This window comes from Prenolepis imparis, unplaced genomic scaffold (assembly GCF_030444845.1).
Source record: "Prenolepis imparis isolate NDT839.2.m4 unplaced genomic scaffold, iyPreImpa1.0 SCAF_14, whole genome shotgun sequence".
Taxonomy (NCBI): domain Eukaryota; kingdom Metazoa; phylum Arthropoda; class Insecta; order Hymenoptera; family Formicidae; genus Prenolepis; species Prenolepis imparis.
The window spans coordinates 7,062,210-7,080,196 of record NW_028141172.1 but is presented as its reverse complement, the minus strand read 5'-3'; the positions used below and the strand labels follow the sequence as shown (position 1 = coordinate 7,080,196).

General features: G+C 28.7%; 3 protein-coding genes across 5 annotated transcripts; 2 read left to right on the top strand and 1 right to left on the bottom strand.

The window, feature by feature from the left end:
* The first annotated feature begins 2,617 nt into the window (after positions 1-2,617).
* LOC145945416 (complex III assembly factor LYRM7) lies at positions 2,618-4,448 on the top strand. Of its 2 annotated transcripts, none has more exons than XM_083054404.1 (6): positions 2,618-2,789; positions 3,326-3,398; positions 3,465-3,535; positions 3,901-3,982; positions 4,069-4,209; positions 4,420-4,448. In XM_083054404.1, the coding sequence occupies exons 1-5, from the start codon at positions 2,766-2,768 to the stop codon at positions 4,197-4,199; spliced, it is 381 nt and encodes a 126-aa protein (XP_082910530.1). In that variant the 5' UTR covers positions 2,618-2,765; the 3' UTR covers positions 4,200-4,209; positions 4,420-4,448. The 2 variants fall into 2 exon arrangements, with proteins under 2 accessions (XP_082910530.1, XP_082910529.1); XM_083054403.1 differs by having other exon boundaries at positions 2,618-2,795.
* On the bottom strand, positions 4,392-17,743 carry LOC145945410 (glycerol-3-phosphate dehydrogenase [NAD(+)], cytoplasmic). 2 transcript variants are annotated; one of them, XM_083054400.1, is made up of 9 exons: positions 17,590-17,708; positions 17,409-17,475; positions 16,075-16,255; positions 7,302-7,442; positions 7,077-7,218; positions 6,815-6,927; positions 6,390-6,620; positions 5,057-5,256; positions 4,392-4,565 (listed from the first exon to the last, which is right to left on the bottom strand). In XM_083054400.1, exons 2-9 carry the CDS (start codon positions 17,450-17,452, stop codon positions 4,538-4,540), a joined length of 1,080 nt encoding a protein of 359 aa, XP_082910526.1. In that variant the 5' UTR covers positions 17,453-17,475; positions 17,590-17,708; the 3' UTR covers positions 4,392-4,537. The 2 variants fall into 2 exon arrangements, with proteins under 2 accessions (XP_082910526.1, XP_082910525.1); XM_083054399.1 differs by lacking the exon at positions 17,409-17,475 and having other exon boundaries at positions 17,590-17,743.
* Positions 7,810-15,081, top strand: Tpx-4 (thioredoxin peroxidase 4). Its single transcript, XM_083054401.1, has 5 exons — positions 7,810-7,991; positions 11,556-11,712; positions 12,172-12,389; positions 14,569-14,644; positions 14,769-15,081. The coding sequence occupies exons 1-5, from the start codon at positions 7,909-7,911 to the stop codon at positions 14,895-14,897; spliced, it is 663 nt and encodes a 220-aa protein (XP_082910527.1). The 5' UTR covers positions 7,810-7,908; the 3' UTR covers positions 14,898-15,081.
* Positions 17,744-17,987: the final 244 nt, after the last annotated feature.

The following is a 17,987-nucleotide window of genomic DNA, read 5'->3' as shown; positions in this document are numbered from 1 at the left end:
CCAATTCGTCAATTTTGGTCACGTCGAGCGTCAGCATGAAAAGGCACCTTAAAGATCGTGAATCAATTTTTACTAAAGTATCGTTGCATTTTTAAAGGCCCCCGCACAATCAAAAATATAAGGAACAAGCATGAAAAATAGAGATAAGGAGGCCGAACTAGCATTGAGGAATTATCGAAATGTGCGACCAAATGTCGAGCCTAATTGTAGTTTATTAATGCTCCGCAAGATTGCGCTTTTGCCTCACGGGACTTAGGGTGCCGTCACATGGGGCGTAACTTGCGTAAGCGTAACCAGCGGATCGCCAATCACCGAGTTATTCCGATAGAGCCCTTCGTCAAGCTCTATCGGAATAACTCGGTGATTGGCGATCCGCTGGTTACGCTTACGCAAGTTACGCCCCATGTGACGGCACCCTCACACGTACACGGTGGACTTTTGTGTTAGTCATTCTCTATCCTTCTTGCTCTACATCCTGCAATCTCTCCTCTTTCTCAAACTAACGAGCATCTTGTGATTGCAATGCCATCTATAGGTACCTATAGGTACTACTATCGGGCCTCGGTTTTGGTCGCACATCCCAAACACATAGGCCGGTATTCATAGTCCGTTCTTATATTTAAGATCATCTTAAGTCTGGTCAGAGGTTGACTTAAGATCCCATTCAACCAATCAAATGGCTGCGTAGCATCTCAAGCTCGGACTTAAGACGATCTTAAATATAAGATCGGACTATGAATACCGGCCATAGTTCGGCCTCCTTATCTCTATTCTTCCTGAGAACAAGGAACAAATATTGAACGCATTTAGTCAAGTTAACAATTTTTTTTTCTCAATGTATGTATTATATAACAATGTATTAATTTTTTAATAAAGTATATTAATATTAATATATATTATTAACTTTTAATAACCTTTAAAAATATAAAATAATATTATTAATCTTTACTTTTTTAAGTATAGTTAATTTTTCAAAATCTTAACATATGTCAATCTGACAATGAGTTATCATTGAAATTCCTCTACTTTCTGTATTTGTTTTGTCAATCTTTCATTATTTATTTGTATAAAAATATGCGCTTTTAAACTGTTTTTCTACATCGATTTTGAATCGCGATCTTATCGAATCGATTTTTTTAGGTCCGATTTTATCGTGAATCGATTCTTAACCTGGCGATCTGAATCGATCTGAAAAATCGATTCTTTAGAAAAAAATCAGCTTCCCTAGTGCAGAGAGGATTTATCATGGACGTATGAATATATCTGGACGGAGCGTAAAGTTAGTTTTAGGGCGAGGGGACCGATACTGGCGCGGCGGGGGATCGGCCATCTTGTCTGGCGACATTTTGGCGCTCTGTTTGAAATGTGACATATCATGATATTTTATTTCTACTTCTATTGCATGAGAACAGACTTTTATAGAATAGAACATTAATTCAACAATTGTGCGCAATTGAAAATAATTTTCTATGTTTATATTAAAAGTTTATATCTTTTAATATAAATGATGCAAAATATGATATATTTTTATTGTTTGTATGGAGAACCATAATCCTCATATTTTGGCTTTTTTGAAACGTATTAAAACATTTTAAGCTATAAAGTCATAATTATATAAAATATAATTTATTAAAATTTTTGAAAAATTATTGAAAATAACTTTATACCTAAATATATTTTATACATAAATATATATATATATATATATATATATATATATATATATAGTATATATATATATGAATTACATTCATAAACATTAAAATCAACTTTATTATATAACAATATTGATCATATATATGTAATACCACGAGACCACTTTATAGCTAAAAGTGTTCTTAATTCGTTTAAAAAAATCTGAATCATGAGAATTACGGTTCTTCATATAAATAACAAAAATATATCACTGCATCTCAGGCCGGTATTCATAGTCGGTTCTTATATTTAAGACTGCCTTAAGTACAATCTTAAGATGTGATTAACCAATCACAGAGCCGTATTTGCATCTTAAGACATTACTTAAGACGGTCTTGAAATGAGAACGGACTATATGAATACCGGCCTCAGTTGGTTGATGAAAAGAATTGTGTTATTATGGATTCGGGGAAAGAAAGACTAGATTTTTATCATTAGCTTTGCGATAACTTTTGTTGTAACAGCCGATTGCAACACAAAGCGGCATTTTTTAATATTTTCGTGTAATAAATTAATTTCGCACAATAAAATAATTCAATGACACTGTTCTATACCTATGGAGCAGCACTAATATCGCCAGACAATATGGCGGCCCCCTCCTCCCCTAAAATCTTCACCCCCCGCGCCAGAAAGCTCCGTCCAGATATATTCATACGTCCATGGGGTCTATATATACGTCATTGGTTCTATGTTCCGTCAATTGACAGTTGACAGTTGCGGATTGACCAATCAGAGCGAAGCAGCTTGTCAGCTGATTGGTCAATCCGCGACTGTCACTGTCAACGAGGCATTTGCAAGCTATTGTGAAATGACCTTAAGCCGACAAGTTGCTTTGCTCTGATTGGTCAGTCCGAAAAGATTGACCAATCAGAGCAAAGCAACTTGTCAATTGACAAGGGGGCATTTGCAATCTATTGTGAAATGATCCTTACGGTCGTCAGGAGAGGTGGTTTTACGAGTTTTCGTATTATGATTAAAAAAAGATTATATTTAAATTTGTGATATGTAAACAAACAAAGACTAACTTTTATTATTTATAAGAGAATAATTAGGAAGAGATTTCCGCATAAATGGGCGATTCTCTGCGACGAGAGGTAAACGTGTGTAAAAGGTTATTTTATTATATCACTATTTTTTCAGAGTATTTGCCGACTATTCTCTTGTATAATATTTATTATTCATACCTGAAAGCGATGACATCTTATGATTTTTTTTTTATAAAAAATTGATTTAATAAATAATGATAATTACATGACTAATAGATAAATGTAATCTGTAAGAGTAAAGTTTGTTTACATAATTTCAATAAATATGTGTATAGAAAGTTGTAAAGTATGGAAGAAAGTTATGTTACAGATATATAGTATGTGCACATATAAAAAGTACAGCAGTAGCCATATCAATCAATAATAAATATTATATTCAAAATATATAAAAGCAACAATGTAATTTTTTGATTAAACTAGATAAATAGTTTGTGTGAATAGATAGTATTTGCTATTTTAATATGATTTAGTGAAGTTTGGGATTTTAGTAAGACTATAATTCTTAATATAATAAATCTTAGTATAATTTTTTTCATTTTCTTTATCTTTCATGATTTATTTATTTTATTATAATTTGGTTTTAGGTTCTGCGAGTGTTTAAGAAACTTCATAGAACAAGATTAAAAACATTTGCAAATGACGACTATGCATTGCAAGGTAAGTTTGCACTTTGTTATTATTATGTAATAATTCATTTTTAAGTAATACTTTACTGTTTTTTAGTTGTAAGAAAACAGATAAATGAGGAATATAGAAAATATAAAAATGTTACAAACCAGGCGGCAATTGAAGAGGTACATGTACATATTTAATTCTATAACTAGAATAATATACATTTTATTAATATAAAATGATATGATGATTCTAAATAAGTGCGAAACATTTTAAAGGATTCTTTGCCGAAAATTAAAAAGGGTCTTACATAAACATATATATTTAAGTACAAAAATTTAGATAAAAAATGAACTAAGAGCTAAACAGAAATTCAAAAATTAGATAGCGACAAACATGTCTTAAAATCTTCTCTATTTGATTTAAACATTTCAGTCCTTCCTTTGAACCATCTTCAACAGATCAATTCATAAAAAATTCATGCCTCATCTCTGTTTTATGTATTCGCTGAGTCCTCAATGAAGAAATTATTGTATATTTGTTTCAGTTGAATAAGTTCGCACAGGAAGTCGAACATGAGGTGCGAACGACTGTTATTCAAGTAGTCGAAACGGCACCTGGAAGAGTAGGTAAGTCATAATTGATATTAAAAATAATAGAGACAATATTAATTGCATTATTTAATTAATAAGTGATATTGAAATATGCATTTCAGCTCTGCGACTCACCCCAGATGTCTTAGTGGATAATGTACCATATAAAGATAAAAAAAATAACAACTCGGGAAAAGAAAATAAAACTCAAAGTTGCGAAAAATGTACGACATCAAATAATACGAAACAATGATGTTTTTAAGGTAATGAAAATTATTTAAAGTTTATTAAAAATAATTTACAATCATATATAGATTTTATTATTTAGAATTATTGTAAATAAATACTGTATTTTTGTATATACTGTATGAATATGAATGTACAGAAATGAGATATAAGTTTATTGGATTTAATTAAAAGACGCAATTTTTTAACATCACATATATGTACAATTAAAGTGTCTTTATTTACAGCAATAAAATTACAGTAGATGCTCAGAGTATGTACATGTCTTTGCTGCTTAAATCATTTCCTTCCTGATGTTTCAGGCTGTTCCTACAAGAGTCCACAATCAAGTGTATTCTATATGAACTATGCACTTCCCTCTTCTAATCTCATTCTGAAACATGCGGAAATTGCTTTATATATATTTTTTGTGTGAAATTATGCGTATCTTATGTTTTATATATCTTATTATATAATTATTTGTGTGCGCAAGGAACGATAATTGTGGAATAGCAATTATCGCAATTTCTACTTGATTTTTACTTGATATAGTTTGAAGAGAGCTCGTAAGCTGGAAAAGGATTCAATACATGTAAAGGGTCTTCGGAGCAAACCTGAGGGGATAGAATCAGTACAAATAGTATTTTTTCATTAATTAATATCAAATTCATAATTGTTTATAATTATATAATATGAAACTAATTGTCATTTTTAAGATTTTGCAAAATTATTTTAATTTGATTAAAATGGGAAAATAATATATGTACTGATAAGTTTGAGGTGGATCGATATTAATTACAAAAAATGTTCGCTAATTAAGTGATTACACTATATAACAAGCAAGAAATGAAAATGAAGTATGACGAATTTGGTATAAAATCTTACACGTGTTCGGGATGACTACGAATCTGATCAATGAGATCTGCTGGTCGCAACTGATCGGTGCAGATGCGATGCACCGCTGTAAACAGTGGAAATTTGTCCACCAAGCTACGCGCCTTCAGCATATCGTGGACTTCGTCTGCCGTTGCTGGTCCCTGCAGTTTTTGCCCGGACAATAGTTCGTCTTCCAATACCTTGATAGTCTGTATCATTATTACATACGTTACGATTAGATTCATTCAGCATTACCGCATCAATGCTTAAAAATCGGCAGATTTCATTTAAAACAGATTGACCTTTAAATGACTTTGAAAAACATCGCTCAAGGACAGGTCACGATATTATGTCCCACTTAAAACCCTACAACTTTTGCCTGATAAATTTTTTTTTCTAAAACCTATGATTTCCAGATACACTCGGCCAAAAAAAAGCAGTACACTTAAAAAATAATAAAAAATTGTGAAAGTTTAAGAATTTTTATAACTCAGCTAATAATTATGATATCGAGGTGTTTAAAAAATGAAAATAAAGCTCGAAGTCTGTATAGTTTGAGAAAATTTTAGTGCCGATTACGTGGAATGATCAGTTTTGCAATGACAAATGACAGAGTGAGAACCTGCAAAACTGATAAATAGAAGGTCCACTTTCTGAATTGCACGGCGTAAATCAGTTGACGTAGCACAATGGGATAAAAAGCACGTAAAAATTCAAACTTTTCTCTTTAAAATGCGCTTTGGCGGAACTCGATACGATAATTTTTCGCTAAGTTATCTTAATTTGAAAAAAGTCAGTTTTTTAACGACAAATTATGATTTAAAATGTGTATCGGCTATCTTTATCAATTCGAACCGTTACAATTCTATTCAAGAATGTTGCATTGAATGCGCGCGAGATGTTTCGAAGTGATGCAAATCGTACCGGGCATCTTACGCAAACAAAGTCCGAGTAGGATATTCGCGGGGTTTTCCTCCGGCACGAGTTCCTCAAGTATCCATGAGGATTTTTCCGTAAAAAAAAGAAAAAAAAAAAAAAAAAGAGGAAAAAAATCTTTTTTTTACGCGGGAAATCCTTATGGATATCCTCCGCACTTGTATCTGCGAAAACCCTACGAATATAAATTCTTGAACTTTCACAATTTTTTACTACTTTTTAAGTGTACCGCTTTTTTTTGGCCGAGTGTATTTCCCAAGTAACAAACTGATGCCATTAAATGTCAAAATGACATACGCTTGCTATCTATAGGTTGAAACTGTCAAAAATAAAATGTACACCTGAGCTAAAACATATCGCTTTGCCTATTCTTAAATCTTCGAGAACCTGCTGGTTCAGACTTTACCTTGCCAGTCTTGACAAATTGCTCGCAGACTCTGCGATTCCTTCCTCCGTAGCAAGTTGTAATCAGATCTGCCACACCGCAGCTTTCAAAGAACGTGGAAAGTTTAGAACCGCTGTAGAAGGTATCAACAAATTTGACCATCTCCATCAGTCCTAATCGGATCACCGCGGCTTTTGTGTTGTCCCCCAATCCGAGGCCGTCCACGAAACCGGCAGCGCATGCCACTACGTTCTGCGAATAAAATAGATGTATTCGGTTTATAAAATAATAAACAAAATGTGGAGTAAAATAATTGAAAAAGTGTCAGCTGATTTTTTTTTATTAATTGTACCAATATAAGATTAACATTCTGTTGAACAATTAAAGTATCTTTAATCAAGAAGATATTATCAAGAAAGGAATTTCTTCAAAAGTGATCTACTTGCCTTCAGGGCTCCACAAACTTCCACAGTTTCGCAATCTTCCACAACAACCACTCGGAAATTTGGAGTTTGAATAAGGTCTCTTAATATCGGTGCCAATCGTTTATCCTTACATCCTGCAATTTTTTACGATTCCTTATTGTTAGATAATTTTCGTAATATTTGGATGGAATTGGGGAAGAAAGAAAAAACTTAAAAGATCTGTATTTCATATATTCAGATATGATGTATTTATAAAAATGTGGAATGTTATAAAAATATCTACCAATCGTGGTTTCGCAGAATTTTTCTTCGGCGACCTCATTGGCAAGATTGGCACCCATCAGAACGTTACACTGTATTCTCAGATTCTTCTCGATGATCTTGGAGATCAACTCGATATTATTTCCTTCGCCCCGTCCGAAACCCTTTTTTTATATTCGAAAACTGATTACAGTCTAATACATTAGAATAATGGAAAAATAAAGAGAGTTGTTTGAATTATAGATACCTTAATGAGAGAAAGACCGACTGCGGTTGGTTTTATGTTATCCAGCAGCGTCGAGCACAAAGTGCGAATAAATTGATGCGGTAAGACAAAAATGAGAATATCGGCATCCTTCGCGGCCTCCACAACATCGGGTATGGCAACCTGGAATATTCACATGACTTGGAACTAAAGCTTTGATTGAAAAAAATTGAAAAATTTTCGGTTTGGTGTGTAAACCTGCCCAAGTAGAGCAGAAAAGTCAAAATAATGTCAATTTGACGTCATATTGATCAAATTTGGAGTCCAAATCGACATCATTTTGACTTTTCATCAGAGATTTTGGAGAGAGAATCGAATATTAAGTAATCCCTGTCTGGTTCAATGTCAAATAATCCCTATCTGGTCATCCAAACGTCAATAAGATCAGATGTGCAGATATCATGTTTAACGTATGTAACGTTTATCATATTAAAGAAGCGATCCAAGCGTATCATGTACGTATAAAGCGCATAGACAAGCGTTACAAACCGGATCGGTTCTCGAGTCATCAGTGTCACACAAGCATCCCGTCGAGACACACGATCGTGCAATTTCTTCATTGAGTATATCCAGTCAAGGGCAACGCAATATGAGGCTTAACAGTATCATACCGAATTTTAAATCCGAGACCACGCAGGGTCCCATCGATTTTTACGAATGGCAGGGCAACTCGTAAGTCATTTTTAATAATAATCTCTTTTACACACACATACAAATACATATAAAGTTAATTTTTAAAATAGTTTTTTAAATATATATATACATATATATAGTATATATATATATATATATATATATATATATATATATATATATATAATTAAAACAAAGATTTATGTAATAACTATATTAACTATGGCAAACAATAAGAATAAAATAATAATTGTATTCTTTCTCTCTACATATATATATATATATATATATATATATATATATATATATATATATATGTATATATATATATATATATAAATATGTATTTTAATTATCTTATATATTTTTCTCTAAATATTTTTCAAATTCTTATTTTCATTTATATATTTTGTATATATTTTTCTCGAAATATTTTTCGATTTTCAAATTCTTGAAGACGTGATAAAATATGCTAAAAAATATATACTACTGTTTTGTAAAAAATTGCATCATTATATATATTTGAACCAAATTCTCAAGGTAAAAGTCGACATTGCTATATTTAACATGAGAGAGAGAGAAAACATAATATAGAAAAATACAAGATAAAATACTATTAGTTACAAAATTAACTTTACACGCGCGGGATCTTATCTTTTATCTTATTCAATTTTTATAATAATTTTCTATCAGTAAAGACACACCCAGCGGTTACAAAACCTATCATATAAGATTTATTGTGCATTATAACAGCTTACTTTGCATTTGTTCGCACGCATGATTTGCAAAATAAAGTGCTATTTAAAAATAGAACCTCTTCTCTATAAAAAGCATAATTCATTATTGATAGGTTGTTATACAACAAGATAACAAAATTGTTAGAATCGGATTTTACATAATGATTAATGCAAGCTTCCTTACAAGATTATTTTTTGTATATTAATTAACTATATAATGCTTGCATATAGTGATTAATTCAAGCTTCCTTACAAGATTATTTTCAGTATGTATTAACTGTATGTGTAATAATTATGTAATTATATAATAATACTATATCTTATATAATATATAATATATATAATATATATAATATATAATATATAATATATTTATGTATATATAAAATATAATTATATATATATATATATAATTATTTGATAATAAGTATAATTATTAAGTTTACATTTTTATATTAATACAATTACATTTTTATATCACTAGATTATTATTTTATGAGCTTAATTATTCCTTTAATTATTTATAGTAAGAAATGCTTCGAGAATGTAATTATACAATTAATTATAAGAGTGCGTATATTCGAAATGTAAATGCGATTTAAGAATGAGTTGATCGTTCTAGTAATTTGCATTGAGAAGTTGAAGGGCGATCGTGAGCTAAAATAATTGGATATTGCAACAACGTTATCCTTGGCGCAAGGCCAAAGTGAAAATTCAACGTGAGAAATGCTTGAAAGTGTCGCACTCAAGTCATAATCGCGACCGGTTATATAATACTGATAAAATGTCGTAAACAAACTTGTTGTACCAAAATTCATGATATTACATGATTTTTGATTGATTTTGATACTTAGTTATCTTTAATAGACAGTGTTTGTTATCTAAATAAAATTATATAGATGATCATCTAGATGAAATTTTGACGTCATTTTATCTTTATATACATATAGATAATAAAAATATGTATTATTTATATCCAGGGTTGGGCAGATATGTATCTTAAAGTATCTGAGATACGTATTTAGATATGTATCTTATTTAAATACAGTATTTAAATACCGAATAATCAAGTATCCTGAATTTTGTAATTAATTATTTAATCTAAATGTATCTTGTATTTAAATGTATTTATGTAATTACATTATTATCCCACATGTGCAAAAGGCGTTTATAAAATTTAATACTAGTCTATGTTCTTCTACGCTCCTGTAGAGAGACTGTTTTCTTTTACGGGATTTATACATTCGTCTACTCGTGATCTTCTATCTGACAAAATGTTTGAAACATTGGTATTTTTAAAAGGCAATAAGAATTACCAAAGTTATAGTTTGTAGCGATGATAAATAAATAGAGTATACTGTATTGAAAAACCTATACTTAAATTACTATAATATATGCTATTATATATAATATATAAATTATATAATATATGCTATTATATGTCTAATATTATTTTAATTATTATTATTTTATGAAGTTTAAAGTTAAAATAAATAAACTTATCTTTTAAAGTGCTGATTTTACTTTTGATTCTATTTTTATACAATTCTACTTTCAATATATAATCAGAAAATTTAAAGAATAATTGTATTTAAAAATATTTATAAATGTATTTAAATACAATTAGTATTTAAATATATGTCAAAACCAAAGTATTTAAATAGTATTTAAATATATATCAAAAAGTATCTTGTATCATGTATTTAAATATTTTGTTTTGAAGTATCTGCCCAACCCTGTTTATATCTGGACCTTAGATGAAAAAAATGTTATCTTTACTAAATTATCTAGAATAATGTCCATATTTATATCCCTTTTATAATTTACTTTTTTTTTATAACTGTCTTTATATAAGCGGTTATTTTAAAAATAATATTGATATTATCTGAAAGAATTGTTATCTAGATGAATCGCCATATAATTTTATCTTTTATCTAGATGTATTTAAAACAAAATCATCTTCATTCTTATCTAAGATGAATTTACATATTTTCATCTCATCTTTATCTAGCTAATTTTAAAATCATCTAAGCACAACACTATCAATAAAGTTATGTTTTAGAATGTATATAATATATAGTTATGTAATATAATATAAATATATATAATTTCCCTATTATGTGTGTACATACAGTTATCGACAAATATATATTTTTAATAAAAATTTCATAATTTGCAGAGGGAAATATATGATATATACACGTAACAGATTTAGCATGCGTTTTTATTTAATTTAAATATTTTTTTATTTCTGTTTTTTCTTAAATAGGATTATACATTTTTTCTGGGCTTTATATAAAAATTGAATGAATTGATTCATTATTTTCTGTGAAAAGTTGAGTAAATATTTTGTATTAGACTTTAGAAGAGATTTGATATATTTTATGCATATAACATGTAAAAAAATAAATAATAATGAAATATATATCATAAACAATTATTGTAATTTTTAAATAATTTTACCTTAATACTTTTATGCAGAATGTTAAGAAAAATCTATTTAATAAATCATAAAAAGTAAAGTTAATTAAATTTTGATTTTATTTTAGTCTTTTGTATTTAAAAATTATATTTTAAATTTAATTATATTATTTGCACAATTATATATTTTTTGAAATTCTTAATTTATAAATTTTATGTAATAATCTAAAAAAAATGATTTGTTTTATTATATATATTAAATTATGTTTATATATATATATATATGTATATAATATATAATTTTTTATATTAATTATATTAATAATATAATTATATTTATATAACTAAAAAAAAATTTTTTAGACAATTTTTCTCTCTCTCAGAAATTTAATTTTTCTTTAAACTTTAATTTTTTATTGATTTTGTTATTATTTATTCTTTGCAGATGGGTAGTTCTATTCTCCCATCCTGCGGACTTCACTCCTGTGTGCACTACCGAATTGGGTCGCATTGCCGTGCATCAGCCTTTTTTCGAGAAGCGCAATACCAAGCTGCTTGCTCACTCAGTTGACAAGCTCAAGGATCACGTGGACTGGGTCAATGTGAGTTTATTAAATGCTACATATTAAGAGTATATACAATTACGGATATTTTACATCATTATGTAAGCTATATATACATCGTTATGTAAGCTATAGTCATCCAAGTCAATAAATCCGAATTTTTACAATTCCCTCTTTGTTTTTATTCTCAATTTTCAAATTGAGAATAATAAAATATATAAATCATAACAAATTAATGTTAATTAAATTTTGATTTTATCTTATTCTTTTTTAAAATTTTATTTTAAGTTTAATATATTACTTATTATTACATATATTTTAAAATATTTTTAAAATGTTTTAATAATATAAATTATAATAAAAGTATAAATTATTTATTAAAATATAATAATATTGACTTTCGAATTCATTATTTATCATTTTCATTATTTTTTTTTATTATTTATGATTATTTATAATCTTTATAAAAATTGCTAATTAATTTGCATCCTTGTATAGGATATTAAGTCGTACTGCAGAGACATTCCCGGAGCTTTCCCGTATCCCATCATTGCCGATCATGATCGCAAACTTGCCGTGCAACTGGATATGATCGACGAGGAGAGCAAGGATGATCCGGAAACCGCTCAGACGGTACGGGCTCTGTACATCATCAGTCCGGATCATCGTTTGCGTCTCTCCATGCAATATCCGACCTCCACCGGACGCAACGTCGAGTAAGTTGACGAAATAGGTACTATATATAGGGGAAAGTATGCTAAATCGTATCCCCTAGGTAAATATTAAATTTGCAATAAAACCCAAGGAGAATAAATAATAGGTAAGTCAAAATGATGTCAATTTGACGTCATTTGAATCAAATTTGTGTCCAAATTTGGTCAGTATGATATCAAATTGACATTATTTTGACTTTCTGTTCTCCTTGGGTGACTCTATCAAAAAAAATAATAAAATGTTTTTATTCATTTAAAACTATAATTCTTTGTCAACGATATACGCTAAATATTTATACAAATTTATTATTGTTTCATATCGTAAATTAAAAATTAAAAAAAAAATAGTATTTGGTATGATTTACAATACCGGTTTGTTAAATTGTACCCATGAGTTTTTAAATCGTACCTCTAACAATAAAATTAAAAAGTTGTAACATAAATAAAGTTTTATTTTTTACAAAAGTTCTCAGTCTGCAACAAAACATAATATAAGAATGTCGCATATTTATAATCATAAATTCTCTTCAAAAATTTAACAAAAATACTTGTATCACACAACAATATAAATAAATATTATCTCAATATAATTATAAAATTTGATAATATTTTCTTCGGTTGTTCATCTAAATATAAAGAAAAAAAAAAAAAACTAATGTCTAAGTAAAAAAAATTAATTTAATAAATCGTACCAGTACGATATAGGAAAAAATTAATAGTACGTTTTATCGAACTTCCATTGCTTTATCAAAGTTGTGAATAAAAAAATAATCTTAAAATATTTTGCCGATTTTTCAATGCTTCCATTTAAATAAGATAAAAAACATGCTTTAATAATAAGTTTAATCGCTTATCTTTCTCAATGTGATAGCTTAGGCCAGGGTTCCGAATATTACATGATAAAAATCACAGAAAATAAATTTATGAACGTCACTCATCATCAACGGATCGCTTGAGAAGGAAATACACATTGCGGTATACGAGTGAGACTAGCTGCGATACAACAGCCGTTAACACGTGTTTGCTGTTATCTAAATAAAATTATATAGATAATCATCTAGATGAAATTTTGGCATTATCTGATCTTTATATAGATAATAAAAATATGTATTATCTATATCTGCACCTTAGATGAAAAAAGTGTTATTTTTACTAAATTATCTAGAATAATATTCAGAAAATTTGATTTAAAGTTCATGGCACATAAAAATACTTAAGTAGTAGAACTTGAGCAGTTAAACGATAAAAACTTATAAATAAAAGTATGAATATATTTTTATATCTCTTTTATAATTTACATTTTTTTTATAACTATGTGTGTTTACATATAAGCGGTTTTAAAAATAATATTATCTGGAAGTTATCTAGATGAATCGGCATATAATTTTATCTTTTATCTAGATGATATATTTAAAACAAAATCATTTCTTCATCAAATCTTCATTTTATATCTAAGATGAATTTACATATTTTCATCTCATCTTTATCTAGCTAATTTTAAAATCATCTAAGCACAACACTGGTTAACACCTTAAAATACTTTAAGGCTCCTGGGTGCTCACCGCGGCCATATTGGAATCGTGACGTCAGAGGCGAGAAATAACACGTTGAGATTTCTTAGATGCCATTTCTAAATAAAAACATATTTGCATAAAATAACACTTAAGATCTCTTTAATACACTTCTAAAAAACCCCGAAAACTATCCTTTTCCCTTTATAATCAATCAACATCTGTAAAATGATCGAGATATCAGACTTTGACATGCGGAATGACTGCGCATGTGCAAAGACTAGACGGACTGGGCTTCATAATATTACATTTTACAGCTGTTGATTGATTATAAAGGGAAAAGGATAGTTTTCGAGGTTTTTTAAGAGTGTGCTAAAGCCATCTGAAGTGCTGTTTCATCGAAATATTTTTTTATTTCGAAATGGTATCTAAGAAATTTTAGCGTGTGTTTTCTCGCCTCTGACGTCACGATTCCGATATGGTCGACAAGGTACCAGGAGCCTTAACTCTGTTTAAAAAATACAGAGGCGTATACGATTTAACAAACGGTACGATTTAGCATATACTTTCCGCTACATTAATTGTTTGCATCTGATACAAACAAGACAGAGTTTTGTGTTTATCTTTGTGAATCAGTTATTTAATGTTTCAATATTAATTTCTCATTTCAGTGAGATATTGCGTGTGATCGATTCGTTACAGCTGGTCGATAGACGACCGGAAGTAGCAACTCCTGCCAATTGGGTGGTGAGTCTCTCATATTTTATCTTTTTCATTGCTTACGTCTTGCGGAATTATTTTATGGCGAAAATAGTATCAATTTTGTATAATTGCAATGACAATACGATTCTAATCTTTAGTTTAATTACAGCCTGGTGAGAAAGTAATGATCCTGCCGACAGTGAAGGAAGAGGAGCTTCCGAAACTCTTTCCAGGAGGTGTCGATCGTGTGTCTATGCCGTCTGGAAAAGTCTACGTTCGCACTACTACTGATTATTAATCGCGAACGAATTTATCTATACATACAAATATTTTCTATACACTCGCGCCTCTGATTGTTTTTTATCTAAAGAGTTTTATTGGTTCAATGTTTTTAAAGCAAAAATCTATAGATTATTTTAACAGATTGTACTTTCTCGATGAAGTTTCTCTAATAAAAATTACAGTTTAACAACACTTTTAAATACTTTTTATAACTCTTTTTAAATATCAAAATTCTTTCCCCAAATTTTTTTTTTTTTTTTTTAGACCACATCTAGATTATTCGATTATTTTTTCGATTTCTTAGATATTACATTTTAAACTTTGCAAAATTCTTTCCCCAAATTTTTTTTTTTTTTTTTAGACCACATCTAGATTATTCGATTATTTTTTCGATTTCTTAGATATTACATTTTAAACTTTGCTATCTATTAATAATATTTTTATATTTTTTATCTCTCTTATGTGTGTGTGTAAAAGTATTACAAATTGCTAAAATTATTTATTAATTCAAAGTGTCTATTCAAATCATGTAAAAAAATTTCCTGAAAATTCCCTGATCTTCCAAGTATTTTGATTTGAAATTCTAGATAAAATTTTGTAGATGTAGATTTTTAAAATAAATAAGTTTCTTTATTGTATGTGCTTTATAATATTTTCTATTTATACAATTGCAAAAAAAGTCATCAAGAATACAGTTTTCTAGCATTTAATATTGATTTATTAATCGTAAAATTAATTTTTGGATTATATATATAATAAAGTGCAATATATCACTATATCTAAACGTTAAAGATATATGCAAAAATATAAAATAAAAATTATTTATTATAAACGTCTGAAAAAGTACTAATTTATTTAAATAATAGTATTAAAAATTTTTCTATGAAATTTATATAAGGCCTTGATATTAAAAAGAGATAGTCAATAAAATCATATGAGAGATTTTAATAAAAACTTAAATATTGCAAAAGAATAAGAGTAACATTATTAAAGATACAATTTTTGAAAAACATTCCGGGTTTTAATAAAATTCTCGGATTTTTCAAGTAAAAATCCTAAGAATCCCCAGTTTTTTACTAATAAACACCCTGTAATTGTCAGATCTTTCCTAATCATCATTGATTTTGCAATTGATATCGAATATTATTTAAATTGCCAACACAAATAAGCTAATATACACTCGGGGTACTTGCCACATTTTCCGGAAGTTTGTGTCCAGGCAAATATTTAACGTTCTCGTGAAGAGTGTTGATTATGTCCGTCAATTTTTCGTTGTTAATGATCTCCTCGTACACATACATCGTCACTCGTGTCTCGAATATATTATTGAATTTCGTGACATTCGCCCCGACGATTTTCGCGATTGCTGAGCCCCTGGAACGATTTGTCGCATATACGTAAAATTCTTTGAATAAACAATTAATATGTTGTCATCTATTAATCCCTCAACGCACAATTTTTTTTGCAACAAAGTGGCAAAAACATCATTTTTTTTCGCGCTTGCGTGTTAAGGGATTAATATAACTCTTGATTAATAACACATCATTCATATGTTAATATAAAATCAGATATGAAAGGGATTAATAAGAGCCAGACGCAGATATTAGGGGTAACCAAATTATTTTTAAATTCCTTTTTAATGATTTTGAACATTTTGATTCTTCCTTTGGACCATCATCGATTAGTAACAAAATCCATATATTAGTAAAAAAATGTATATATTAGCGAATATAATGATTATATAATATTTTAATATTATATTTAGATTATAAGATATATGATTTAATAGAGCGAAATATATAGTTATACTAATTATATGATGAAAAAAGTGAAATTTTAAATTGGAATATTTAATCTTAAATTTTATCTATATTAAATTTATGCGGCTGCGTGTTGCACGTCCTCGAAATCGCAATGCAACGAGTTAATTTTGGAACAATAAATAGATAGTGAAGCACAATTGCATCGGCATGCTTGCATCGGCATGCTTGCATCGCGCAAATTAGATCAAATAAAACTGCAATCTGCCCTATTATTAACGTTTAAAATTAAATATATAATATATTCCTGCTTTTAATTTTATAAATAATACATTAAGAAAATATATACATCTTTTTGTCTATATATCATAAAATTTTATTTTTGTATTATTATGTATAATATAATATAATATAAAAATTTAGTATATAATTTTAATATAATATAATATATAATTTAGTATATATAATTTGGTATTATTATATAATATAATATATTGTAGAAAATGCTTGTTTTACACACATATACAATATGTGTATAATATATATTGTATATATATATATATATATATATGTGTGTGTGTATATATAATATTTTCACATAATTTTCGATAAACTGTCAATTAAAAATGCAATTTTGGATATTAAATATTAACTAAAAAAATAAAAAGAATAATTATTAGATATTATATAATAAAATTCCTTGTTCCAATCTTATGTTATTTTTATTTTTCGTTCAATGATTATTTAATATGGTTATATAAACTTACCTGAGAAGAAGGTATGCAGCTTTCATTCTTAGATGAAGCTTCATATTTCAATAAACACGTGCGCACACTCCAATAAAAATAAATACAAGACAGTGAAGAAGGGAAAAGTAGCGAGAAAAAAATGACAGAGACACATGGAAAATTAATTAATTAATTATCCTTAGGCATAAAGAAAAATTACCAATTGCCGCTGCCGACGATGCACACCCTTTTCTTCGAGTCGGGCATGTTTCTTTTCTCTCTTTTAGATCAGTTTCGTTATCCAAATAATAGTCCTGATCGATAGTCGATCAACCGCGAGGCCTGACTGACTGACCGATTGACTTAGAAGCCCGCTGACCTTAGCAGCGATCGTGAATTATTTTCTAGTGTTTGCGCGCGCAAGTTCTGGATTGAAGCCAGAACCAACCGAGCAGACGACGAAGAAAGCGTCGCGAAACGAAATTAGCGGTCCAATAATGATTAATAGCGATAACGATGAGTTAAGGTCACGAATTCGAACTTGACCCCATCATATGTGTCCTTCGTTCAATTTTGCGCCGATATATTTTATAGATTTATAATGAAAGGCGACAATGA

Bases quoted from the DNA above. Each gene is read 5' to 3' on its own strand.
- Tpx-4 (XM_083054401.1), top strand. From the start codon at position 7,909: ATGAGGCTTAACAGTATCATACCGAATTTTAAATCCGAGACCACGCAG. The intron at 11,713-12,171 runs GTGAGTTTATTA...ATCCTTGTATAG, and splicing joins ATCACGTGGACTGGGTCAAT to GATATTAAGTCGTACTGCAG. The intron at 14,645-14,768 runs GTGAGTCTCTCA...GTTTAATTACAG, and splicing joins CAACTCCTGCCAATTGGGTG to CCTGGTGAGAAAGTAATGAT.
- LOC145945416 (XM_083054403.1), top strand. From the start codon at position 2,766: ATGGGCGATTCTCTGCGACGAGAGGTAAAC. The intron at 2,796-3,325 runs GTGTGTAAAAGG...ATTTGGTTTTAG, and splicing joins CTCTGCGACGAGAGGTAAAC to GTTCTGCGAGTGTTTAAGAA. The intron at 3,399-3,464 runs GTAAGTTTGCAC...ACTGTTTTTTAG, and splicing joins TGACGACTATGCATTGCAAG to TTGTAAGAAAACAGATAAAT.
- LOC145945410 (XM_083054399.1), bottom strand. From the start codon at position 17,636: ATGCCCGACTCGAAGAAAAGGGTGTGCATCGTCGGCAGCGGCAATTG. The intron at 7,443-16,074 runs GCAAGTACCCCG...TGAATATTCCAG, and splicing joins ACAAACTTCCGGAAAATGTG to GTTGCCATACCCGATGTTGT. The intron at 4,566-5,056 runs GTAAGATTTTAT...CGCATGTTTCAG, and splicing joins CGTAGTCATCCCGAACACGT to AATGAGATTAGAAGAGGGAA.